Raw genomic sequence first — 27,986 nt, forward strand, 5'->3', positions numbered from 1 at the left:
GACTTTAAAACAATTTCAATATTTTATTGCTGTCTATACTGATCATATATGTAATGCAAATAATGGCTTCTGGTGATTATAAAGCATTCCAGAATTACAGACCAGGGCTATACACTTTAAAAAGCCTGCTTTCATAAACCATACACAATACTATTAAGGCTTAATACAGAAATTCAGAGCTAGGAGACAAATCCTAATAGACTGTATTTAAAACCTTTCTCTTATTCTTAAATTTGACATTTCCCAGAGGGAACTAACACAATCTTAACTAATAATTAGTGAAAAAATACAACCACAAATAGTAATAAGAACCTGAGAAAAATATTTCTTAAAAAAAAAAAATCACACACAAACACTACTGTTATGTACATTATAATCACTTCTAAGCAGTTTTTAAATTGTGTTTTAACAATATGCTAGGAACGTGAATTTAAATGTTTAGCTAAATTGGTGAAATAATTTACAAGGAAAGCAAGTTTACATGTTAGTGTCAGACTTTTTTTTCAGTTACCTAGTAGAGAAAACAGTTCAAGGGCTCAAGGTAAATGTAACATGTTCTAAATTTTTCACAGTTATTGCAATCAGTCAAATACTAATTCAGAAGAATTACTTATATGCACAAGCTACATTTGTAATGGCATGACCTTTTACTTGAAAAATAAAGGATGAAATATTATATTTACATATTTACACACTGCCCATAACACTGATGGACTTTTTTTAATGCACTGTTTTCTCAAAGTTTTGTTTTAAACAAAAATACATTTGAAGAGACTGAACTAGAACAGTGCCACCGAAAAGTCACATCTTGTCATCAGACATCAATGTCCTTACAGGAATTCAAATAATAAGATTTAGGATTCAACTTCATCCTAAAATATAAAGAACATTTTTTAAAAACCCATAAAATCCAATCTGGCTATGTTTAAATATAAATTGTACTGCCATAATAAGGGAGTTTCCTTAAAAAATGAAAAACAGTAAAGAGCACAAGTTTTAAACTTTTACTTCGAACACTGCATAATAAATGTGGTGTAAACTTTTTGTACATTTCTTTTCCTTTCTCTACATGTTCTCTCTCTCAACTTTCCAAGGCCTTGTCATGAAAAGCCTTGATCATGTTTTATTGTCAAGATAAATGCACTTATTTTGGGAAAACATTTTAAAGTAAGGTAATAAGCAGTCTCCACTGCTTAAATGACTTCTCTTGAGGTAAAGGCAGTTTGCTACTTAGATCTCTACCTTTTATGCAAAACCAACCCAGGTTTCTATGTGTAACTTACTACATTTTACCTGTAGCCACTCTCACTAAAGATGCAATATTATGTTAAAAAGAAACACACTAAGTACTTTAACTATGTTGGAAAAATACAAGGGCCAATTTAGAGGTCTGACCTAGGAAATTATTACATCCAGGCTCAGCCCTACAAATGAGTCTTTCATAAGTGAAGATCAACTAGTATATAACTGACGTTCACAGTTCTATTATGAATTGTTCTTCAGTGTAGTACTAATCTGACAAGCCTAGTTAGGTAACATTTCATTCTGACTCACTGGGTTTTATACAAAAGGTTTTACAAGAAACTTTTAGTGAAACACTGTATAAAATACTAATTTTCAATAGCTTATAGTTCTTAGCATTAAAGGTGTTCTGTTATACTGAACATTAAATTAATCCCATTACCCAAAGATGCAGTTTGGATTTTATTTCATTAAGTCACTGTCGCTAAATTAATACTGCCAAATCCAGTGAAAAGGCAAGTTAAAGATGAAGCCATGCTTCACTTGCTTCATACAGAGGTTCCATTAGGCACTCAGTTAGATATTCCTTTTTCATTGAAAGAATAAACCTTCACCTACCCTTTCTCTGTGATTACTTCTTTCCCAATATATGGGTCACATATAATCTGAAAACTTTAAATAACAAATGTCTCAAAAAAGTATACTCAGTAAGTCCCTATTTAATCCAATTTAATCTACTCAATCAGATACAGTTCACTACAGAATATTTTAAAAGCAATATTGTACTGAATTTCCAATCCAAGAGTCCTTTTATATACACATCCTAAGTTAACTAATTATCTTTGAGATACAGAATTTATTACAACATACTGTGTGCAAAATAACTCTTAATCACAAAACTGTAAACAGCTGCTGCGTTTAAAATCAGGCAACATCCAATACTCCAGCAGCCACAAGTTGCCGTGAGAGCCAGTCCAACCCTTCATACAGTCCCATACCACTTCGAGCATCACAGCCCTGAATGTACCAGCTTCGTCCACAGCACAACTTATGCAGACTAAGAAGTTCCGTGATTTCTTCTACTGACAGAGCTCCAGCAACATCCTGAGAGATATATACACATCAGAATTTTATTTTTAATCAGCCCATCAAAATTATCATTTTTGTAATTATTGCCATCTAGAATTCTGTTGGTACCATTCTAACAAAAGCCTAAAGTTAAAACCTAAATTCACCGTTCAGTAATTATCCTGAGATTAATGAGAATAGAAAAAAATTAAGAGTTTTGGTTATAATATAGTTTGCAAGAAGAGCCTCACAATGAAATCAGTAAAGGCCATGCCCCCTAAATGAATGATACTGCCTAGGTAATTATAAGGCATCAACTTAAAAAGAAGTTAACACATGTATATCATTAAAAAAATGACTTTTATATAGGGTTTATATAAGAAGAGTTTATTAAATTCTCACTCCTAACACTACTGAATACCTACTTCTTCCCAGAAGCAAGCATCAGTAACAATTTATTTCATATTTTTCCAGAAAACTTTCATGCATATTCATGCAAAATAAGTAGGAACATACTCTAGTTTTCTTTTTATTTTTTACTTAATACACATCTCGAAGATATAGGTTCTTTCCATTATCAGGACAAGCAGATTTTCCACATTATTTTTAACATCTGAGTTGCATTCCACTGTGTAGGTGGAACATAGTTTTCTTTTTTTTTTTTCTGCAATATATATATTTTAATTCAAAGTGAATTGACAGTGATACACCATAAATTCTTATTTTGACACTCACCAAAATAGACACCTGGAAAACCCGCTTTTTGTGACAAAGTACAGAAGGCTTGGTCACATTTAAATCACTGAGAACTAGACAGAAATACTATCCCAAACCGTAATAGACTTTACATCCATTAAAATTTTCCCAGTCCTTATTGTAATATTGCACAGTGCAACTGCTATATGGCCAACTAGTTGGAACACAGTTTTCTTAACCAGTCCTATACTGTATATGTAGGTTGAAGTCATGTGCTTCTGTGCTATTACAAATACATACAAATAGATGCAAACATATATATTTTTTACATACATACATTTGCAAAATTGTCCCTAGAATAACCTTAGGATATTTGTCTGCAGGATACATTACTAGAGATAGAAATACAGGGTAAAGTGCATGCACATCTAAAACTTTGACAAGTATTATATTGTCCTCCAAGAAAATGTTTCAGTTTAATACACCAACAGTATATGCAAGTCTGAGGATTATCAAACATTTTGTCTTTAACAATACGGTAAGTGGAAAATGGTATTTCACTTTGCCTTATTTGCATGTCTTTAATCATAAATAAAACAAAGTATATCAGCTCTTAACAGTTTGCCTCTTTTTTTTTTTAATTAAGGGGAAAATCCTTTACTGTTCATCCTGTTCTTCCTTCTTATGATATCTAAGCCCCCCTTACTACACTAAAGAAAAGCATTCTCCTCGTCCCAGAAGTTTAGGCTCAAGATCTAGCAACCCAGCTACTCCCTGTTCATCCTCCCCATTCAGGCACCAAATTCTAACAATTCTATCTCAATGAAAAAGTCTCTTCAATCTGCTTCTACCCTTCTATTCCTCTAATTCAACTACTTGTTAACTCTCACTTGAATTACTGCAGCAATTTACTCCATCTGCCTGTCTCCACTCCCTTGACCCTCATGAATTCTACATCATACCCCCAGGATTACAATCTTAAAACACTGATATGATCTTATCACCAACTAGCCCAAAAACCTTTTGATGGTTCTTTGCTCACAGAGTAAAACCTAAATTTCTCAGTCAGACCCTGTCAGGCCTTTTCGACATGGCGTCATCTGTTACTCTTAGATTTTTTCATCCTCTGCCTACTCCCCTACATACAGATCTGCTTGATGCTCCCTAAAAATACTCATGCTTTTATTTTTTCTGCCTGCAGTGTTCCTTCCTTCACATATTGACTCAAAGTCTTACCCCTAATTTCAACTCTTATCATAATTTCAATTCAAATTTTTTATAAATCTTATTAGAATTCCACCTTTAGAACTACTCTCTAATTTCCCACCATACTTTGTTAATATTACTGAAGTTACCAGTTTTCTTTGTATTAGAAATATACACTTAACAGGCTTACCTATGTACATAAAAGTTTCTGATGGACATCAACTACCTTATTTTTTTTTGTTTAAACTCCAAGGTACCAAGTATAGCATCTTCCATATAGATTGTACTCAAAATAAAGAGCAGAAAATTTATAAATATCTACTGAATTATTTCTCTTGAAATAGTAACAGCTACCTTATGTGGAATGCTAAAATAAGTATTCTGAAATGTGTTACCTGTTTGTTAGCAAAAATCAGGAGCAAAGCATCTCGGAGTTCTTTTTCCGTTAACAACTTTGCAAGTTCACTGTGTGCTTCACTAACTCTGTCTCTGTGACTGCTGTCAACAACAAATACAACAGCTACCAAAAAAAAGACAACAAAAATATTCAGTCACTTATTAAGTTTCAGTAAATGGACTAAATATTTTAATGTTCTAATTACTATATTATGGTTAGTCTACCATCATTATTTTCACAGGAAGTCTGCCTATTATCATAGGATCACCTAGAAATAATATGATCTCAAAGAGTTCACGTAACTTTCAAATTTTGTTTCCCCATCAATAACAATATTTACAACACTTGCTCTACCAAACACATATTGCTGTGCATATCACTGAATATTTTTCTCTTAATAAATGAAAATGTAGTTCTCATGATCTACCTGTGGATACTACTTCTTCAATTACTACTGCCTTTACCAAAAAATAGTCTTTTAAAAACAAATAGATCACCATCTGTATCTCTCCAGAGTGTTCTCTCTAGGTGTCTAGTACAGCATTTTCCATAGACTGTACTCAAAATACCAGCAGAGACTTCATAAATATCTACTGAATTAATTTTGTTTTGAAATCTTTCCAGCTACCTTATTGTAGCTAAACATCCCAGACTTTTCAAGCATTCCTTATGTTCAAAATTTCATTTTCCCCCCTTAATCACTGGCTCATACTAAACTTAGTATAAAAAATCCCGAAGTAAAAATTATCTAGTCTTTCTTCTAGGTGGAAAATAGGATGACATATGGAACAGGCAGCATGAACATAACATTTGTGTTGGCATACAGGAAGCAAGGTGTAGAATGGAGCCCAAATGTGAATAAATGCTAGGTGGAATATATGTGATATAACAAAGTTTGGTCAAAAGCAAACTACTATAGGTTCTTCTGCAGGTAGCAAGTAATTGTGAATGAAAATGAAGAAGTGGAGCTATTGAGAGATTATAATCAGATAAATGTTGCACTGTACTTAATTAAACAGAATTATACACCACAAATTCTACCCTACACCACAATATTGCCAGCGATCAATCATATGAACGGTAATAACATACTTTAGGTGTTGAGAGCAACAAGAGGTAAATACTGTTAACTGCCTACATATATAGTTTAAATACCTTAATGCTATAATTTTTCATGAAATAAACCAGAGTACATATCCAGGATTTCCACCTTAATTTTCCTAATAATGTGGGGCTCGCTACCAATATTTAAAAGTATAGTCATATATTTAGTCAATGCTAGAATATCAGCTTTATAAGCCAAACCACTGAAAACTGGCATCCTAAAAATGTGAAAAATTAAGATGTCATTTTTACACTCTTACCTTGAGTATTCAGGTAATAATGTTTCCACAATGGTCTTAATTTGTGTTTTCCACCTACATCCCAAATGGTAAACTTTAGATTCTTATATTCTACAGTTTCCACATTAAAACCTGTTTCAAAAAAAAGTTACTTTAATACTGAATGTATATTTATAATAAGTGACACATCAAACACAGGCAACCCCATTTATAAATGTGACTTACAAATCATTTTCATACAGCAATATCTACTGCTGCCCAACTGATTCCACTCCTAATAAACATACATAGGGAAACATATACCTGTAACCAGGGTTAGCCCTCTAAACCATCAAGAGTCCTTAGGACCTTGAGCACCCAAATGTCATCTCTGTACCACTACCACCTCCTCACCCCTAAACCTCACCCCTAAACCTCAGCAACCAATGTTTTGCTCCTTCTAACTATCCCACCAGCCACATTTCATCCCATAGCCACGAATCTTGCATTTTTTTCTCTGAAATGCTGCTGTCTTAAGAGCCAATCTCCCCACCACACTGGCACGAAATAAGACTCCCAAGAACTTAGCTGTAAGCTAGGGTTTGTCTGTAAAATGTCCATTAAGGTAAAAAGCAATATTCATACTTACCAATTGTTGGAATAGGCTGCATGAACTCATCCTGTTTTAATTTAAACAAAATAGTAGTTTTTCCAGCACCATCTAATCCTAACGTAACAACTCGAATTTCCATTTTTGGTCCAATGTGAACTCTATTGTCCTATAATTTTAAAAAAATTTTAATCTTTTTATTTTGACAGGGAGTTAGAAAGTATCAGCACTAATACTTTTGTTTACAAAATATCTTAAATTTTTTGTCTCCTATTCATTCCTTAACCCATTAAAACCTGAGTTGAATTTCCCTATTAAAATACCTTTAGAAATAAAATAAAATGCCCTTGATCTTCTTAGAAAGATGAATCATTCCTCATTGCTTTGCTAAATCTCAGCTTAGGAAAACTGACTATGTACTTCGTTTTTATGTAAGTTAAAAAAATACACTCACCCACTTAATTTTCCCAGATTTTATAGCTAAACTGAATCTTCTTTAAGATTTTTTATGCTGTGCTAAATATATTAATTAAAAATGAAAAGAGATACTCACTTCCCATAAATATCCACTGTTAACAATTTCATGACACTTCCCTGTGCACACACTGGTTGACATACAAAAATATACTTAAAAAAAAAAAAAACCCTCATTACACTGAGACTAACTTTTTACACTCAATAGTACATTATGGAGTCCTTTCATTTCAAAACATACAGACCTACCTTTTTCTTTCAACTGCTTCATTATATTCCTTGAACCACAATTTAACCAGTCTCCAACTGATACATATTAGGTCATGTCTGATTTTTTGATATTATAAACAATGCTGCAATGAACATACTTGTATATATTGCTAGCTGCATGACCTCTCCGTCTCACTTTTCTCATCTATAAAATGAGGATAAAAATAGTACCTAACTTACATAGGATTTCTGCAAGGATTAATTTTTTATAAGATTTCTAAAAATCCTCACAACAGTCCCTGGGATATGGTAACTGCTATTTAAGTGTCAGAAATTATTTTCCTTCCTCATTTGACCACTCTTTTCTTGACTTTGGTGATACAAATTTTTCTGGTTTTCATCTCACCTTTATGGATGCTCCCTGTCATTTTCCTTTGATCCACCTCTTTAATGTTGGCATTCTGCAGAGTCTATATGAGGCCTCCTTCTCATTCTACATGTTTTCCTTTGCTCCGTGCACTTGAATTACCATCTATATGATGCCGATTCCCAAATCTACAATTCAGTCCAGTCCTAAGCTTCAGAAATACATATTGTTCAGAAACAATATGTGGATCAGAATACCTTTGTGAGAACTCTAGAGACCAGCTGAGAAGCTGCAGCACCCAGGCCATAAAACCAAGGAGGGATTCCACCAAAAGGGTTAGGAAAATTCACCGAATTCTACACACCCATCTGTGGCCCTCCCCCTACCTGGCATAGCATGGTGTGACAGGGAGGAAAACTCTCATACCAGGCTCCTTCCTCCGGACAGAAACAGAGAGAGCGGCCTGAGCGCCCAGTGTTCTGGCTTATCTGGGGGCGGCCTTAGACACTAGTTTCGGTTTCACCAGACTTGGACCTCTTAGTATTGGTGACATAGTTTGGAAGCCACTGGAAACAGAGGCAAAGACATGGCATGTTAGAGCTGCAGTTCCCTGGGGAAACACCAGAGGAAGCAAGAGATTACTGGCTTCTGAGAAGACAGGGGCAAGTTGAGCAGGGAACCTGAGGTAAAAGCAGCACGCACAAGCTCAAAGGCATCTCCCCAGAAGAGTTTTGGGAAGTCTTAGAATCTCTAGCTGGGCTTATAGATGAAAGGTTTCCCAGGCACGAAGACAGCCCATAGAGACTGGGGGAGGCAGTGGTTTTTTCAAAAGCCCAAATCTCAACAAAAGATCAAAAGGCATACCAAGAAACAGGGAAAAAGAGCCCAATCAAAGGAACAAAATAAACTTCAAGTAACTGACACTCAACAAATTCATATCTATGAACTGCTGGACAAAGAATTTGAAAACCTGTCACAGAGATGTTCAGTGAGCTAAAAGAAACACAAATAAATAAACAAAATAGGAAAACTTTGAATAGACAAAATGAGAATGTCAACTAAGAGATGGAAACTTTAAAAAAAAACAAAATCTGTGTGTGAAAATAAAATAATTGCACTGAAAAGTTCACTAAAGAGTTTCAACAGTAGACTTCATCAGGTAGAAGAAAAGAATAAGCAACTCAAAGACAAGTCATTTGAACTCATCGAGTTAGAGGAAGAAAAAGAAAAGAGTGAAGAAAAGTGAAGCTCCCTAAGAGACTTCCAGGAATGGGAGTCCCAGAAGGAGAATACAGAAATAAAGGGGCAGAGAGAAATTACTTGAAGATATAACGGCTGAGAGCTTACCAATCTGTGGAAAGAAACTGGACACAAAAATTCTAGAAGCTCAATGTATTCCAACTAGGATAAACCCAAAGGGACTCCTACTGAGACATTATCATCAAACTGTCAAGACAGAACCTTGAAAGCAGAAAGAGAAAAGTGACTCATCACATATAAGGGGGCTTCCATAAGATTATCAGCAGATTTCTCAGGGGTGGGAATGATATATTCAAAGTGTTAAAAGAAAGAAGGTGTCAACCAAGAATGCTATATATGGCATAAGTCCTTCAAAAGTGAAGGAAAATCAAGACTCTCCCAGAAAAACAAAAGCTGAAGGAGCCATTACCCCTAGATGTGCTCTATAAGAAATGCTAAAGGGGTCCTTCAAGTTGAAATGAAGACACTAGACAGCAACATGAAGAAAATTTAAAATGGTAATGAAAACTACATGGACAAATAGCAACCTGTATTATTATAATTTGGGTGCATAAATTTAATTCTTCATAGAATTGAAATAAAAACATTTTTTAAAAAACTAGAAGCCTGTGTTAATAGGTATACAATATATAAAGACCTAATTTGTGACATCAATAACAAAATACAGGGGTAGAACTGTAAAGGAGTAGACTTTCTGAATGCAACTGAAGTTAAATTGTTATTTAAAATACAATGTTATAACTAAGATGTTTTATGTAATAGCAATAGTAAACACACAAGCAAAAAAAAATCCATAGAATATACACAAAAGGAAATGAGAAGGGAATCAAACCATGACACTATAAAAAGGTAAATAAAACACAAAAGAAGGCAATGACAGAGGAAAGGAGAAACAAACAAACAAAACTACCAAGTTATATAGAAAACAATGAATAAAATGGCAATAGTAAGTCTTTACCTGTCAATATTTACTTTAAATATAATTAGACTTAACTCACAACTCAAAAGACCTAGTCTGAATAAATGGATTAAAAAAACAAGATCCAACAATACGCTGTCTACAAAAGATTCAAATTATACCTAAGGACACATTGTCTGAAAGTGAAAGGATGGAAAAAGATGCAAACCTTTTGGGATACAAATCACACCCAAAAGAGTGTAAGGGTAGCTACTGTAATATCAGACAAAATAGGTTTTAAGTCAGAAACTGTTATAAGAGACAAAGATGGTCATTATATAATGATAAAAGGGTAAATTTAGAAAGAATATATAAAAATTACAAATATTTGGATTATAAATAAATGGATTAAAGCCCTAAATGTAAGAGCCAAACCTATACAACTCCTAGAAGAAAACAGCAGAAAAGCTTCATGACATTGGATTTGGAAATGAGTTCCTAGATATCATATCAAAAGCACAGTCAACAAAAGCAAAAATAGACAAATGGAATTATATCAATCTTAAAAACTTCTGTGACTCAAAAGACACAATCAACAGAGTGAAGAAACAACCTAAAGAATGGGAGAAAATATATGCAAATCATATGTCTGATAATGGATTCATATCCAAAATACACAAAGAACTCCTACAACTCAATAACAAAAAATAAAATAACTCAATTAAAAAACAAGCAAAGGACATGTACAAAGTTCTCTGAAGAACTTACCAAGAAGTACATGAAAAGATGCTCAACATCACTAATCATCAGAGAAATGCAAATCAAAACCACCTTACACCCATTAGGATGGCTACTATCAAAAACAAAGCAAACAGAATATAACAAGTATTGATGAAAATGTGGAAAAAGTGGAACCCTTGTGCACTGTTGGTGGGATTTATATGATATGGTGCAACCACTATGGAAAACAGTATGGCAATTCCTCAGAAAATTAAAAATAGAACCACCATATGAGCCAATAATCCCACTTCTGGGTATTTATCCAAAAGAATTACAAGTAAAGTTTCAAAGAGATATGTGTACACCCATGTTCACAGGAGCACTATTCACAATAGCCAAGAGGTAGCTGTAAGCCAAATAACCACCAATAGATGAATGGAAAAACAGAATGTGCATAAACGAGCAATGGCATATTATTTAAACTGAAAATGGAAGGAAATTCTGTCACATACTACGACATGCATGAACTTTTAGGACATTATGCTAAATGAAATAAGCCAGTCACAAAAAGAAAAAAACTATACGATTCCACTTATATGAGAAATTTAGAGAAGTCAAATTCAAAGAAACAGAAAGTATAATGATAATTATAGGCACTGATGAGAAGGGGGAGAATAGGAGAGTTATTGTTTATAAGGTATAGTTTCAGTTTTTCAAGATGAAAAATTTCTGGAGATGTTTCACATGATGTGAATATACTTAACGATACTAAACTATATACTTAAAAATGGTTGAGATAGTAAATTTTATATTATGTGTTTTTTCCACAATAAAAACAAATGTGGTACATCCTCACTATAAAGCAGCTTGCAGCTGTAAAAAGGAACAGACAATGTCACTGTATACTGCTATAGAGTGAGCTCTAGGATGAACACCCAAGTGAAAAGTGCAAGGTGTGTAAGGTATTCTACCTTTAAATGTGGGGAGTGTGCATACAAATAGATTTCTCTATTTTTTTTTAATGATGAATAAAACTAAGAAAAATTCTTAATGCTTTTCTTTGGAGAAGGAAGGAAAAGGTTGGAGGCAGCAGGAAGAGAAGTTAGACTTCTCTGAATGAAACTTGCTTTGTAGATTTGACTCTGGATCATGTAAGTGTTTCACATAATTATAAAACAAGATTAAAATCTAAAAAAATCAGTCCCTAAAAATAGAAAGCAAAATGGAAAACATATGCCTTTTTAAATTAGGGAGAATCCATTTTATGAGACCAAAATATATCAACCAAAATGCCAAATACATACCTTGTGTGGATTCTGTCTCAAAAAAAAAAAAAAAAAAAACAAACCTAAAAAATATTTTTTTAACAATCTGGGAAATTTAAATATTAACTGGATAACAGAAAAAATAGAGATGTATTATTAAATTTTTTAGGTGTGATAATAGTATTCTGGTTGTGCATTTAAAAAGAGAACTTACCTTTTAGAAGTACACACAAAAATATTACATAGATGGAATGATATGATGTTAGGATGAAAAATGTCAGAATTTGTTAAAACAACCTGGGAATGGCTCACAGTGAAAGAGAATGTGACAATGAATGTATGTATGTTCATGTATAACTGAAAAATGGTGCTCTACACTGGAATTTGACACAACATTGTAAAATAATTATAACTTAATAAAAAATGTTAAAAAAATTAAAATAAAAATTAAAAAAAATAAGTTTTTAAAATCTGAAAAAAAAAAAAGCAACCTGGGAGGCTGCAGGTAGACAGAGACTGAGGGAAAGAGCAGATGAAATAAAAAGTTTTTAACTGTTAAAGTGGGTGATGAGTACAGGGAATTTCTTACACCACTTTCTATTTTCCTCTGATAGTTTTTTTTTTAATCTATGGTTCATTAATTTCTTAGTTGTCTCTTCAAGCAGATTATCATGGAATGTAAAACAATTATTATTTGTCAGAAAACACACCTAAAAATGAAGTACAGTATATTACCTTTGTAAAAGTGACAGGGATGCTGGCATCCAACTGAATGTGATCTGCAACCTCTGTAAACTGCTGCTGCTGCTTCTGCAATGTTTCCAGTAATCTTGTAATTTCTTGTTTTGCCAAGACAACTCTACAATCATCCTAGAAAAGAGAAGACAGTATGTCTTGTAAACTTTTTAAAGACATACAAGAAAAAGAGATATCACCAAAACTCAAGAAAACTCATTCAACATTACAGTATTCAGAGTTAACTTATATGTAAATTTGACTAAGATAATAATAACCAGGCATTAATAAATGATTTAAGAGCCCATCAGAAGAAGAATGGATAAATAAATTGTGGCGTATTCACAAATGCAACACTACTACAATGAGAATGAACCACAATTACATGTGATGAAAGAATTTCACAAACATAATGTAGAGTAAAAAAAGAAATGACATGAAGAGTTTGAACTGTATGATTCCATTTATATTAATAACCAAAACAGGCAAAAACAAAGTATGCATTAGAATCAGGACAGTGGTTTATCCTTAGGAGGAAAGACAGATAGTTACTAGAAGGGCACCTGAAGGGTTTGGGGTGCGGGAAATATTCTGTTACTTAATCTGGACACTGATTACACAGTAATGTCTGGTCTGAAAATTTGGCTGGCTGAACACTTATGCACGTATTTCTATATGTATATGTTGTACTTCTATGAAAAGTTTCCTAAATAATTTAAGATATACATGTATTGGATTTAAAAAAAAAAAAGGACTAAAGGTTAAACTGTGATGTCTCCCTCTCCTCAAAGTCAAGCACTTTCCAGTTTCTCAAATTTTACTCCAGAGATACTCTATACTAATGCATTCATCATAAGACAGAGACCTCCCAGCAATATGTAAGCTCCATGAGAGAAGTGGTGTTCAGTTTTTGCTCACTATTGTATATTCACATTCGTTGACAGCAATTCAGTTGTTTGAATAGCTCAGAACAAAAACTTTGAAGTCATTCTTGCCCTCTCCTCCCTTATGCCTCACACACAATCTGTCAACAAATCCTCTTGGATATTCAGAATTTGGGCACTTCTAGCCCCGACTATCCAAGCTACTATTCTCTCTTAATTGGAATCTACAGTAGTCTCCTGGCTGTTGAACTCCTTCCTTCCATCTCTGCCTTACTTCAATGTATTTTTTACACATCAGCCAGGGTGATTCTTTTAAGTAAAACCAAATAATTTTTATGCTCAAAACCCCATAGTGGTCTCCCCATTTCAATCAGTAAAAGCTGAAGTCCTTTCAATTACCCACAAGGCCCTCCTTACATATACTCCCTATTACCTCTAATATCAGCTCCTATTACTCTCTCCGCCGCTTACTCTATTCCAGCCACAGTGCCCTCTTTTGCAGTTCCTCAAACACACCAGGCATGTCACTCTAGGGTTTCTGCTTTAACCATTTCCTCAGCTGAAATCTTCTTCCCTCCAATAGGTCTTGAACCAGTTCCTTCACTTTCTTCTCCTTTGAGTCTTTGCTCAAATCTCACCTTCTCTAAATGATGCTTACCCTGACTATTTAAAAATGCAATCTGCGGTATCCTTACACTTTGTGTTTTCCCTTAGCTCTTATCACTTTTTAACACACTATATAATTTACTTATTTAGATATGGTTATGGCTCATTGTCTTCTTGCTAGGATGTTAATTCCACAAGATTATGGATTTTGGCTTGTTTTGTTTACTGACATATTCTGTGTACCCAGACTATACATAGCATGCAGTAGACCCTCAACAAATACTTGCTAAGTAAATAAACAAATCCTAACCATTCAGCATCACGCCTTGAACTTAGATGATATATCTTCTTTTTTTTTTTTTTTTGGAGAAGAGGGAAGGATGATTAAGTTTTGTCCTCAAAATTGGTAATAAACATGTGATATTCCAGCCATTCCTCTGTTCAATTATCCCTGTACCAGGAACTTTTAGGATTATTGGTTGAGGTTAGAGTCCTGTGGCCATAAATCAGAACAAAACTAACAGGTCTGTATGAAGAATGAATCCAAGATCCCAATTTCATCTGCATTAACATAGTGAGATAATACCATGTCATTAATAATTATTGTTCACTCTGACAAAATGCTTCAGAAACTCTTAATAATACTTCTAAACGTTTCAGTAACTATGAACATACTTTTTAATAAAATAAATATAAAAATACTTTGAAATATTCACATAAGTATGATTTAGGACATGATCCATTTCTGATTTTGCTGTATAGCTTGATAATCTATCATGAGCCGAACAAGTATTAAGCTCTTTCTATCCAGATACAAAGAATTTAGAGATACAAAGATATATCCTATCAACAATCAGAGGGACAAATGTGTATATTATATCATTAGGTTCAAGTGAGGAGACAAAAAAACACACCAGTAACATGAACAAAAAAAAATTAATATGAAGACCTGTTAATTAGGTGTAGTTATTAACTAGGTAACAGAAAGGGTAAAAAGAATTCTGAGGTATTGTGGAGGAAACAGCTACCACCCTCAGGGAGAAGGGGAAAAAGTAGAGATGCTAGAATTATTAAAACTTAGAAACTTACAGGAGGGGCACGTTGAGCTGAAAGTCTGTTCTCTAAGGAAAGCGGTCTTTGTGTGAGCAGTGACATCCACAAGAACTCCAAGCAGACACAGGAAACTGCCTCCCACCTTCCAGCCTCCCTCTACTTCACTAAACTAGCCTGGAGTCAGCTGGCAAAGTAGGTACATGATTGGTAGAGTTCCAGTCCCAGCATCACAAAGCAGAGGATGGAAGAATAGGACTGGGGCTCAGAGACAACTTAATAAATGGCATAAACATCAATTACTACAATTCAATGTGATAAGGACTAAAGGACTCAAGACTGATATGGTTACAGCCTGGCTACATTCATATAAGTCTAATCAGATATTTAAGTGGAAAAGCTCTATAATAGTAGAAAGTTTAGCTCTACAATGATTTGAAATCAACATAATCATTAGAAATAACAGAGTAAAGATAAGATAGACTGCAACTTATTGGAAATTCCCAGGGCAACAATTAGCCTTATATCACATGCTCATGAAGACAGATTCAAAAAAGTAACAAGAAAGACTGACTTTTTGTTAGAATAGCCTTAAATCTAATGTATTTTAAAAGCACAACATCTGCAAACTAGGTAACAAATTGCTTATGCTACTTCAACCATCAAAAAACCTACTTTTGCTGTGTGACATCAAAATTAAGAACCACTAAATTAGAGCAGAAATGTAGTACATGCTAGAGAGGCAATCCCCTCCCCGCCCAAAAAAAAAAAGAACAATGAAGAGGAGCTTCAAAGAATGGCAAACATTCACACTAAACTTTGAAGAAAGATTTCTCCTATCAGAAAAGGGAGATATAAGCCCACCAAGCAGAAAGAATAGTACATGCTTGGCAAAGAAGGGTCACAGGGCTTGGCGTGACTGAAGAATAGACAAGAAGTTAGAGAGGTTCTACAACCCACGGTTTTTACGGTGGGGAGGACATGTGAAGAAGCAGACACTGATATGGCTGAGTGCAGCAATTTGAGGTTAGAGACCACGTCCTAAGCACAGCGTTAATGCCCGCAGTAACATACAGTAATAATATAAAATATTTATTAAATTAATAAAATAGACTGGTGTGTATCTCTGGTAACTACCTACTTAAGCTCACAAATCCTCTTTCTTAAACTACGTCCTAACATGTTTAAACTACATACCTGTTGCAAAGTTTTTTCACAATGGAGACAGGCTGTTGAAACCTGGGATAGCAAAATAGTCATATCTTCTTGCTGTTGCCTGAGCCAAATCAGTTTTTCTCGAACATGAGCATCAACAACACTGAGAGCCATTTCTTCCTGACGACACAGAGTTTCATGTAGATCAGAAAAATAGGCTCGGACACATGATCGGGCATTCTCCGCAGTACCTGGTACCTAAGGAAATAAAAATAAGTTTTAAACTGTAACCTTAACAAATATTTTATATGTGAAATAATGAAAATTGAAATACCATCTATACCCTTAAGAATTCCAAAATTTGTATCTCCACACTAGATCTTTCCTCTTAACCATAGCCTTTGGATGTCCAACTGTTTAAACAACATCTCAAGCAACATGGAATACCTACTCTCCAGTCTCTCCTAACCCCAAACCTAGCTTCCTCCATCTTGATAAATAGCAACTCCATCTTTCAGGTTGTTCAAACTAAAAAAATTGGAGTTACTCTTAATACTTCTTTTTTGTATCCCACAACTAGTGCTTCAGCAAATTCTGCTGACTTCAAAATACATCCAGAATCTGATCATGCCTCTCCACCTCTATCAGTGTGATCCAACCCTCTATCATCTCTCACTTGATTATTGTAACAGTCTTCTATAGTCTTCACTAGATCTACTCCTGCTCTCTATAATGTATTCTCCATCCAGAAGCCAAACTTACCCTTTTTCAATGTTAAGTCAGAAAGACAATTATTATTTTGCTCAAACTCCCCAGCGGTTTCCCATTCCACTAAGAGTAAATGCCAAAATCCTTTATATAGGATGTTCAAGGACAGACTCCCTGAGACAGAGACATCTGAGCAAAGACCGAAAGGACTTAAGAGAGGGAACCTCAAGAAATCATGAAGAAGAGCATTCTTGGCAGAAAGAAGAGCAAGTGCCTATAAGGCCCTATCTAATCTCAACTCCTGCTATGGTCCCCACCAATCATTCTACTTTAGCTACACTCAGCCTCCTCACAATTTCTTAAGCACACCAGGCACACTCCAATTTCAAAGCCTTTGTGCTGCCTTCTTTCTGTCTGAAATGCTCTTTCCTCAAATATTAGCCATGGTTCCCTTTCTTATCTCCTTTAGGTCTTTGCTCAATGGCCCTTCTCAGGGAGACTGTCCTCAAACATGACATAAAAGGGCACAACCCCCTTTCCCTTCTTTTTCTCCAAAGCACCTAACATATTTCTGCCATAAGTACTTTACTTATGTGTTGTCTCTCTCCCCCACTTTAAAATGTAAACTCTGCAAAGGCAGGTATTTTTGACTTGTACAGTGGTGCCTCATTAGCTAGAACAGTGTCTAGCATTTAGTATGTTTTGCTGAAGGAATAAATAAAATATTTCCACTCCAGCACAACAACGTCCAATATACTTTTCTGTGATGAAGGACATGCTCTACATCTGTGCTGACCAATATAATAGCCACTAGCTATACCACCTAAAAGGTACTTGGAAAGTAACTAGTGAGACTGAAGAATTAAACTTTGCATTTACTGAATTTTTAAATAATTTAAACTTAAATAGCCATATGAGCCTAATGGCTACTATATTTGACAGAAAGCAGTTCTAGCATTATTCCCCAATGATTTAGCTTTAACTTTTCGTTTACCAAAGAAAAACACTACATTTTGTCTGTCCCAGGGTTTTATATTCTCATCTGAAAAGATCCCTTTCTCCTCTATAGCACAATTTTAAAGAGCAACTACCACTACCACTTTAGTTCCTTCCTTCTCTTCACTGCCAAACTTCTTAAAAGTTAGACACACTCACTTCCCAACACCACCTACCCTTTAATTCCCTGGAGGGTATCTCCCCTTATTTCACAGAAATAATAAATTCAACATCCAAATTAAACTTACTACCTTGGTCCATTTTCCCCTCCCCAAACTCTTCTTTCTTTTCCATTAGTGCCTGATATCACCATCTACCACGCTGAGCAAGGTAAAAACCTAGGCATCATGCCTCACCCTCTAAGTTACCTATCCAATCAATATTGTCAATCAGTCACTAAGACCTACCTAGTCTGCTTCCTTAATATCTCAGATCCACCTCCTTCTCTCCATTCTCACCACTCTAGAATTATAGGCCATACAAGTCTCTCAACCAGGTAATTTCAGCAACCTCCCAATAGGTTTCCTTGCTTCCAATTCTGTTGCTCTGCCAATTCCTTTTCTACATTAAAGAGCAAACTTTCTTAATGCAAGTCTGATTATGTTATTCCTATGCCAATTCTTCAATGGCTCATTACTGCCCATAAGATAACGTCCAAATTCTTTAACATGGCAAACAAGATCCTACATGATTTGGCCCTCAACACTCTAACATCTTTGCTTGCCATGCCCCACCCTATTCAAAGCTTCAATCATAGTGAACTTAGTTAAATGTCTACAGTATGGCCAATTCTCCCTGCCAGGCATTTTAACATATGCTTCCCTCTCTGGGACAACTCACTCCCCACCCTACTCTTCTCCCTGACTAAATTCCTTCAAGTCTCAGTTTAGATGTCATACCTTCTAGAAAGCCTTCCCTGCCTCACCTAAACTATTGCCATTCGAAATGTCCACGCCAGGGCATCTTGTACTTCTCCGACAAAGTACACAGTTACCACCCTTGAAACTGTCTCTCTTCCATGATGGATTATAAATTCCATGAAGACAGAGACTTTTTTTAGAAACTTATTTCCAATGATTAGTGCAGTACTGGCACAATGTAATTGCTCAACAAATACTAGCAGGTGAAAAGATGAGAGGGGAAAAGAGTAGGGAAGAAAAACATCCATACGTGTTCTGTGTGGGCCATTCCAATTCCATCTTCCACTATTTGTTCTCCTCCTTCAATGTGCTGAACGATTCCAACTAATTTTCTAGAATAATCTGAGATTTCCTCAGTGAAGGTCCGTATGCAATGAGCCATATCTAAAATTGATGCTCGGATCTGATTAGCTTCTGGTTCCAATACTGAATGCTATAAGATGCAACATAATTATAGAAAACAATGCATAGTAGTGACTAATGACATAAAATGCTATTTAAGTCACTCCTATTACTTAAAAAAAAGGCATCAGCTGCAAGCAGCTTTTATAACACATTTACAAAAAGCAGAGCTTAAGAAATACTAATTCACCTTCACCTCAAAACTATTTATCCTTCAAAGAAATATTTTAAAATTTGGAAGTCCATTTATCACTAAACAAGAATCCAAAAGACTCTCTCTAAAATTTTATCACGAGCATTAGTCCATCAGTAGACACAAATATTATCAAAACAATCCAGTGCATTATGAAAACATGCACACAAAGAAAAGAACTTCTGTTTCCTACTGGAAAGCCATTTTTGAGTAAAGAAAGAATCAGGCTCGTTCCCAAGAGCGAGGCCTCTCTGAAATTTGTTATGACATTCAGAAAATAAATCTCTCGCTTCTTTTCGCACTACCAAGCTCGGCTCATTCATCATTTAGCTCTCCTTCAACCTCTACTTCCAGCATAAAGAACCAAGTCAGTGAAAATGAATGGTGGGCTGGTAAACTAGGCAGAGCTACCCACTTTAACTATATACATACCTTGTGACCTTGGTGTTTTCCATATTCTTTGCAGACACAGCACATAAGGGGGCTAGTTTGACAGCCATCTTCCAAGCAAACAAACTCGATGGCATGCACCTGATGCTGAGAGCACATGGTTTTTTCATGAGGTTTATCAGCTAGAGGCACTCTCCTATGCTTCGCTAATGTCTTTGTAGAATGAGTAACTTGGGAACACTCTGAGCACAAGTGAGTTGCACATACAGTGCAATATACAGATGCAACGTGAGCTTCATCTTCATCACAACGAATGATGCTCTGATAAACAAAAAAGTCTTATATTAAAACTAAACCCCAATCATTATAACATGCCAAATTTTGAAATATAAAAGTCCATACGTCTTTTTTAACTGATCAGCCTTTATATATAAAAATATACCAGTAATTAAATACAAAATTCATTCGCTATTCATTTCTATAGATAAAAGAGAAACTATTTCCAAAATCATCAGTATATGTTATGAATTTGAGGCCAAAAATAAAACTATCGTTATTGATTCAGTCAGTGAAAACATATCTTCCACTAAATCCCCTCACTTTTCACACAAGAAACTGACAATAAAGGTTAGAAGTCTTTTTTTATGGCGGAAAAAACTGATATTAAATAGATCCCCACTGCTTTAAATATTACTTGTCATGATGATATGTAGAAGAAGAGAAGCACGAACATTATGTAGATAACCTGAAGCTTTTAAAAGCATAGATGCCCAGACTCCAACCTGAGAAATACTTCTTTCTCAATAGGTTGTAGATGAAGTCTGAGCTATGTATTTTTTCTAAAGCTCCACATTGCACTATTCTGGCTGAAAACCTTTGATTTAGGGGGAAAAAAATAAAATAAAATGCATGTTATATATAAGCTTTTAAATATTATTTCTGATTTTTACAAATTACTAAAAAGCGTTTTGAGATGGAAAATTCTAGTTGTCAGATAATCAAGAATGCTTTGAAAACTTTCACTGATTACAAGAAGGTCATAGCTGGAAAGGGAAAGATTTGGTACAAATTCTTCCAGAAATAAAATTTAGCAAATACATCAGTGGTGTCATTCAATATTACATTAAATAAAAAATAAAGCCAAAGTTAAACAGTTTTATTTGCAATTATGAAAAATGTATATATGTAAAATAGAAATGTCACATCTTGTTTTCCAGACCTGACAAATAACTTACAAGGTCAACATTAGATAATATTCTAATGTCTTTCAAAATAAAAGATAAATCACATAAAGGAACTGCAAAAATTTTAGAAAACAGTGCTTCAGTTTGAAATTCATTTCACTAACTTCCTTTTTATTAAGAAATCATGATCTAATCAAAGAGCAGTAAAAAAACCAATCTGACATTTTCTCCCTTGGTACTAAAGATGTGGTTTTAAAGTTTAAAATATTTTCACAGATTTGACTTGTTTCTTGATAAAGTTGTTAAGACATTAGAAAAACGTATACTTAATACAAACGAGTGAAATAAACGACTAAATGAGACTTAAGAATTGGCCTTTGGTTTTAACTATTTAATTTGTTCTTATAAACCTTGTCAATAAAAATAATAAACCAAAAAAAGCTGATCACTAAAATTATTAACAGTTATTTACTACAATTATTCTTATGCCCAGAACAGTCTATGAGCTATACAGACAATTTCTTTAAGTGTTAAAAATGTAGTTTAACTTGTGTTAATGGTTTTTCTAATATTTACTGGATATTTACATGTCTGGATAAAGAGAATACACCTACACACAATTTAACCTTTTCATGAAGATATTTAATAGTAATCCATCAGGAGCTACTGCTACCTTTAAGGCATCCTGCCTCTACACTAAAGGCCTCTTTCATGGAGATCCTCTTTCTTCCTCTGTGCTTTACTGTTGAATGATTCACTTTTGCAACCTCTGCTTTACTGGAGCTTACACAGCCTTCTTATTCTTCCACAATCTTCTTACTCTTTCACTTTATCCTTAGGTAGAACTCATGATGATGAGGAGATAAATTTAAAACATAGTTTGGGTACAGTATTTTCAGAGAATTCAAGTTTCAGTTTTGTGTTCTATTGGTGATATCGTTGCCTTCAGAACTGTAATGCAGTGAAAAGTTGTGTTTCTGGAATCCTACCTGCTAGGTAAGTGAGGTAATATTGTACTTATAATGGCAAGTATTTTAAATTAAAAGACAAAGTTCATGCTCATAACAAATATTTCACCAGGTTCAGTTAATACCTCTCCAGATATCCCAACAGCTTCTTCTGCAGCTCCATACTGACCAATATGTCCATTCTGCAATCGTTCCAAAAGCTCCAATAAAGCAAAATTTTTTTTCAATCCCCAAACACCTGAATCTCCTGGAATATAAAAATAAAAACTAAATCTAACAAAATGGAATATTATTCATTCTACCTCATAACTCAATAGTAATTTCTGTGTCACATAGTTTAATAATTATTAATGTCTAAATTTTACAAATTCAAAATTTCTCCATTTTCTGTTTATGTTAGAACAATTGTCTTAATAATCTCTCTAAAATACATAACTCCTTAGCATTCTAAGTAGAAACACACTTGAAAGTTCTATTATATTTTTCTACCATTTAACTTTATAAATCCTATTCTCCTATGTGGCCCAGTCAACAGATGCCTCTGTCTGAGGATCCCACAGCCTCCTGGCCCCGCAGAAGGCCCCAGAGGAGGCCCTGCCGACGGGAGGCCCTCCTCAGGTCTTCAGAGACTACTCCTCCCCATCTGAGACAGAAAGGCAACCTCCACGGAAATCAGGGCTCTCCCTCCTGCTTTCAGACAGGCCTCAGGGATTGATGACTCACTTAAGGTGATGGAACGGTTTCTGAATCCTCCCACATCAACCTTCCCAGCCCTCACGGGGAGGAACGCTGCCTTAAGCCCTCTTAAAAAACACAGCCATCTCCTAATTTACCTAGCTTGGAAATCTGGTCTTGACTGATACCCTCAAAGACTACCAAAACCTTAAGAAACCTATTCATCCCCTACAACAAAACATTTTACAATCATGTTTCTTAGCATTTTAAAGCTTTACAGTCTAAAAATCTGGGCACTTTTGCTTTCTTTTTTTGGTGGCTAAATTATTTTGAATGTGTTCCACTTGACATACAGTATGAATACATGGAAACAAGCTTAAAACAAATAGTACTACTGACCTTAAAAAAAAATTACAACCTCAAACTATTAATTTTGGAGAAAATTCCATTATCGAGAAGAATAAACATGGAATTTATGTTTGTAAAATAACTGTTCAAATGTTAATAAATGTTGTTATTTCCAAATCTGATCTCCCACAGCAATAACTCATTTTGAAATAAAGTGAAGTTTTAAAAGTATGCAAGAAACTGAAAAAAATCCATCAGACCTTTAAATTCATTTTAACAGAAAACAAGGAGTAGTTTTCACAAGCTGCACACTTTTGTCTCTGATATCAGTCAACAACACGCTAAGACTCAAATTAGTTATTTGTGTTTCCATTATTGGTCTATTCATTTCTAAGGTAAACATTGTTTTCCTGGAATAATGGCTTTAGGCAAATGAATAAGGTTAGAATGTTTTTCTCAGGTATCTTAAAACTATTCATCTATAAGCACTGAATATAAACATCTCAGAAGGCGAAATAAAATTAGTACCTAAAAGTGAGCTAGTTTATAGTTTTAAGACTACTGGCCTTAACAGGACCTGAAACCTCCTTGGAATTTAAAATTTTTAAAAATCAATGGAAAGAAATTGTTTTCTATGACATTTGTATTACATGAACAATTGTAAATTTTCCTACCGAGGTCTGTTACTTGTCGATCAAAAGGGCAACGGATTGCTCTTCCATGAAGAGGCAGGCGAGTGAGGCAGTCATGACAGACTGTGTGGCCACAAAGTAGAAGGCGAGGAACTTTGTCTCCTTGTAAAGAAAAGACATCTTCACAAACTCCACACTCCAGCACCTAATAATTGGAAAGGAAACATGTGATCTTTAAATGACTTTAAAAGCATAACTTAATGAATCAATCTTGTTAAGTTACTTTATTTCTCCATGAAAAAACTGTCTAGGTGTAAAACTTTAAATCACCTTTTTTATCACCTTCTCTGACAGACTCTACATAGTGAAATCTTGAAATGATAAGTGTCAGGGACCAAGACAACGTTGTATATTAACATCTTTAGCTTTTGAAAACTATGAATTGATTCATTATACTTAAATCCGTAACAAAATATAACTCTACCAAAGTTGGATTCTTAAACTATTTCTCTGCAATTACATAACTCTCAAAGAATCATCATTACTTTGGATAAAAGTAATCTGAAATATTTGCTAGGATGACAATTTACCTTGTAAATGATAAAGAACTTGTTAAGAAAATACTGTAAGTAATTTTTAACTATCTTCTAGTAGCCACTTCCATTATATAATATAAAGGTAAGAATGCAATTGGACTTAAATTTCAATTCCTTGTTCTCAATTAATAGATATGCCACTGGGTTAGAAAATATTTTGTCTATCTAGTTACAATTACAAGTACATGATTTGCTCAAGGTCATGCAGTCAGTCAAAAAAAAAAAGGTGACAGGAATTGGCATATTCTGATCCCCAGGCTCATGAGTCTGTTTTATAAGTAGTCAACAAAGTGTAAATACCAAAGGTACTCTCATGTCTTAATATACCTTAAGTGTTTCACAAATTGACTTTTTAAAAAATACCCACCCTGAACTGTTCAATTGTACCACAAATTCCTGTGCCTGCCACCCATGATCTACTACAAATTTTAATCTTAACTCTGCAATTAATTTGGAGTCAGTGTTTAAAATGCAACCATCTTTCACTGTAAACAGATAATTCAAATAATTCATAACTGGCCTGCATCCCAGTATGGTTCAAAAGAAGCTTAAATGTAACGCAGTTCACAGAAAATGAAAAGAGCTCTTTAATTATATGAAAAGATGTTCAACCTCGCCCAAAACATTTTGAAATGCAATTAAAGCTACACCAATATACTTTTTTCAGATTAGATCAAAAGGTTGGTAACACTTTGTGCTGGTAGACATGTGGGAGAGCAAATACATTGCCGTTGCTGTGAATTGTTTATTGACTAATATAGCCACTGTGGAGGGCAATTTGGCAATATCCATCAAATGTTTGAGTAGCTTTGTAATTCTACTTCCAGGAATTTGTCCTATAAATATATCACGCGTGTGTGAGATCTATATGCTATTCCTTACAGCACTTTCTGCATTAGCAAAAGACTGGAAACAAAGCAAATATACATGGAAAATAAATTAGGACACATTCATATACTGCAAAATTATGCAGTCTAGTGAAGAAGAGGATGGTTTATGTACACACACAAAGTGATTTCATATTAATAAAGCAAAGTGGAAAGTGACATACAGAATATTTAACTTTTTCATAAAGGAGGGGAGCAAAAGAGAGCATATATTTTTATATATATTGTTTTACAAGCATACTATCTTTCTGGCAAGATACACAGGAAACATTACATTGGAATTGCACTTCTCAATAAGGAAGGGAAACGGGGAACAGCTCTGCATAAATTTTATATATATACATAATACACACTTCAATTTATCTTACTGTTTTAAAAAGTTTCACTTAAATATCCTCACTTAAATATCAAATTCAGTTAAATACAGAAAAGGTATTCACAAAAGAATTAGATATTATAAAATAAATGCAACATTTTAAATAAATGTTCTCACTATAGTGACACCATAATACATTAAACTTACATATGACAAAAAATTCCAAAGAACCAAATTAAAATTTTACTTTGTTCATTCATACCTTATATCTCTGATCCCATCATTACACAAGATAAAATAACTTCCTGATGTTGCTACCCTAGGTTTTTTCCAAAAGCACTAGTAAAATTCCACTGATTAGTAAACCAAACATGGGTCCAAAAATAGTTATGAGACTATTTTGCATCAATGCAGTAAATAACAGAGGAAAAAATTCTTTCTTCAGTATTTATGAATAGAAATTGTGGCTAACAGCATAAGAAATTAAGTCCTAGGTAGGGAAAAAAGCTTTTAATTTTATAAACTTCACAATATGCCAAAAATGAAAATTAACAAAATCATCCTCTAATATATCAAACTCTGTGCTATAATAAACTGGAGTTACATTAGGCTTTGGTTTATTTTTGAGATTTTTAAGACAAATAGGATAATAAAACTAGTTACAGGGGCAGGGTATATAGCCCAGCAGTAGAGTGCCTGCCTAGCATGCATGAGGTCCTGGGTTCAATTCCCAGTACTTGTATTAAAATAAATAAATAAATAAACCTAAAAAGTTTAAAAAAAGAAAAAAGAAAAGTAGTTACAGAGTAATAACCATTCCAATTACAACTTCTTCAAGTAAATTCACAAAATAATCTTCAGGTAGTCTCTACTTAGAAAAAGCACAATTCAATAAATAAAATCTCAACTTTACAACAAGCCTAGTAAGAGGGCTCCCCTGCATCTCAGATATGTCGTGTACCTTCAGAATAACTTCATTAATACCTCATGGTCAGATGAATCAACCACCACCAATAATGACTGATAATACAGTTGTGAGCAGAAATATATTGTTTATTGTCATATAAAACCAAAATTATGTGAAAAATCATAGGTGCCTATTATTTAAGATCTTAAAAGAATTTATGATATTTGGTCCAGGGGTTCTGAAACCTGGTTGCAAACTAAAATCACTCTGGCAATGCAAAAAATATACTGGCGTCAACTTAATCAGAACTGGGGGATTAAGTAGATTTTTTTTTTAAGTCCTCAGTGATTCTAATATATAATAAAGAATTAAGATTTTTAAAAAAAGAACAAGAATTACTAATATCTCAAATTATAGATGATCCTGAAAGGTTATTCTACAAACCACTGAGATCAGTTAACCCTTCCAGATCTTTGCCGTGTATGTGTGAATCAAAGGGAAAATGAATTCCTCTTATTTCAACTGATTTTTCAGTAAATACATTTTAGAGCATTTACATATGGTAGAATTTCAGACTTCAAGCATAGGGCAATTCACATCCCCCAGCATTTATGGTGCTGTTGGAGACTTCTCAAAAGTGTTGACAGATTGTCCTACCAAGAGCAGGTCAAGCAATAATACAGGTCTGATTATAGAAGTAGTGCAACAGCGAAAAGCATACTGTAGAGCCAGCCAGCTCTGACTCTGCTACACACTGCGTTAACTGAAACCTGAGTTTCCTCACCTGTAAAACGGGAATTAACCTTTCTCATAAGTAGACATGAACGAGTTAAAATATCTAACTACATCTGACAATACTAATGGCTCAATTTAACAAAAAATAAGCTAATAAATGCCTGTTGAGCTTAACTAAAAGCAAAGGACCTGGGCAAAGACAAGCCCAGGTCATTCTTGCAGGTGGATACACAAATGTCCCCACTGGCGACTCCAAGCAGAGGACTGGCACGAGCAGAAGACCAGGTAACCTCAGGCGTGGGGTTATAAGGGTCGAGGTGGGGAGGGCAAGCCTTGTAATGCCGAAGGAGGCCCAGAGGCCGCGCATCCCGCCCAAAAAAGCCAGGGCCGCGGCGCTGCCGCCAGATCTCCGAGAATGAAACGAAGGGAGGCCGATGGTGGAGAACAGAGCACGCAAAGTCCCTCACCTTCACCACGGCCGTCCCCCGGCTGCCCTGACGGCCACTGTCTAGTCCCGCTCCAGGCTTGTTTACAATCAGGGCAGCCATCCTAGGAGGAGCGGTGCCGCAGAAGCAGCCTTCACGGCCTTCACCTGAGGGGCGGGGGCAGAGCCACCCAGAAGCCTCTGCGCTCGCCGCTTGCGCACAGGCGCAGTGCGACGTGGGGTGCTGTTCGGCCAGCCTCTTCGTTCCTCCTCCCGCCGATCATTAGGTGTTTGGCTTCACAGCCATGGGTGGGGGGCCTTTGTTACTTTTCTTGTTATTATTGAGGAGTCTTAAGTTGATGGAAGGAATAAAGTTAAGGAGGAAAAGAAGGGGTAAAACAGAAGTAAAGTTGGCGAAGGTAACTCCCGCTCCAGTAACCATATAGTCTTCCCAACAGTAAAACGGACCGGGGACGGGGGACTACATCTCCCTGCATGCCGTGCGGCTTTTAGACCACAAATCCCAGCAGGCCCCATCTC

At 35.0% G+C, this 27,986-nt stretch overlaps 1 protein-coding gene across 2 annotated transcripts; it reads right to left on the reverse strand.

Annotated features, from left to right (window-relative positions):
* TRIM23 (tripartite motif containing 23) lies at positions 1 to 27,644 on the reverse strand. Of its 2 annotated transcripts, XM_006186078.3 has the most exons (12): positions 27,490 to 27,644; positions 23,624 to 23,786; positions 22,052 to 22,173; positions 19,817 to 20,095; positions 19,040 to 19,222; positions 16,208 to 16,423; positions 12,471 to 12,605; positions 6,581 to 6,710; positions 5,974 to 6,084; positions 4,608 to 4,732; positions 2,231 to 2,346; positions 1 to 1,914 (listed from the first exon to the last, which is right to left on the reverse strand). In XM_006186078.3, the coding sequence occupies exons 1-12, from the start codon at positions 27,568 to 27,570 to the stop codon at positions 1,857 to 1,859; spliced, it is 1,719 nt and encodes a 572-aa protein (XP_006186140.1). In that variant the 5' UTR covers positions 27,571 to 27,644; the 3' UTR covers positions 1 to 1,856. The 2 variants fall into 2 exon arrangements, with proteins under 2 accessions (XP_006186140.1, XP_006186139.1); XM_006186077.3 differs by having other exon boundaries at positions 1 to 2,346.
* Positions 27,645 to 27,986: the final 342 nt, after the last annotated feature.

This window comes from Camelus ferus, chromosome 3 (genome assembly GCF_009834535.1).
Source record: "Camelus ferus isolate YT-003-E chromosome 3, BCGSAC_Cfer_1.0, whole genome shotgun sequence".
NCBI classification, from domain to species: Eukaryota; Metazoa; Chordata; class Mammalia; order Artiodactyla; family Camelidae; genus Camelus; species Camelus ferus.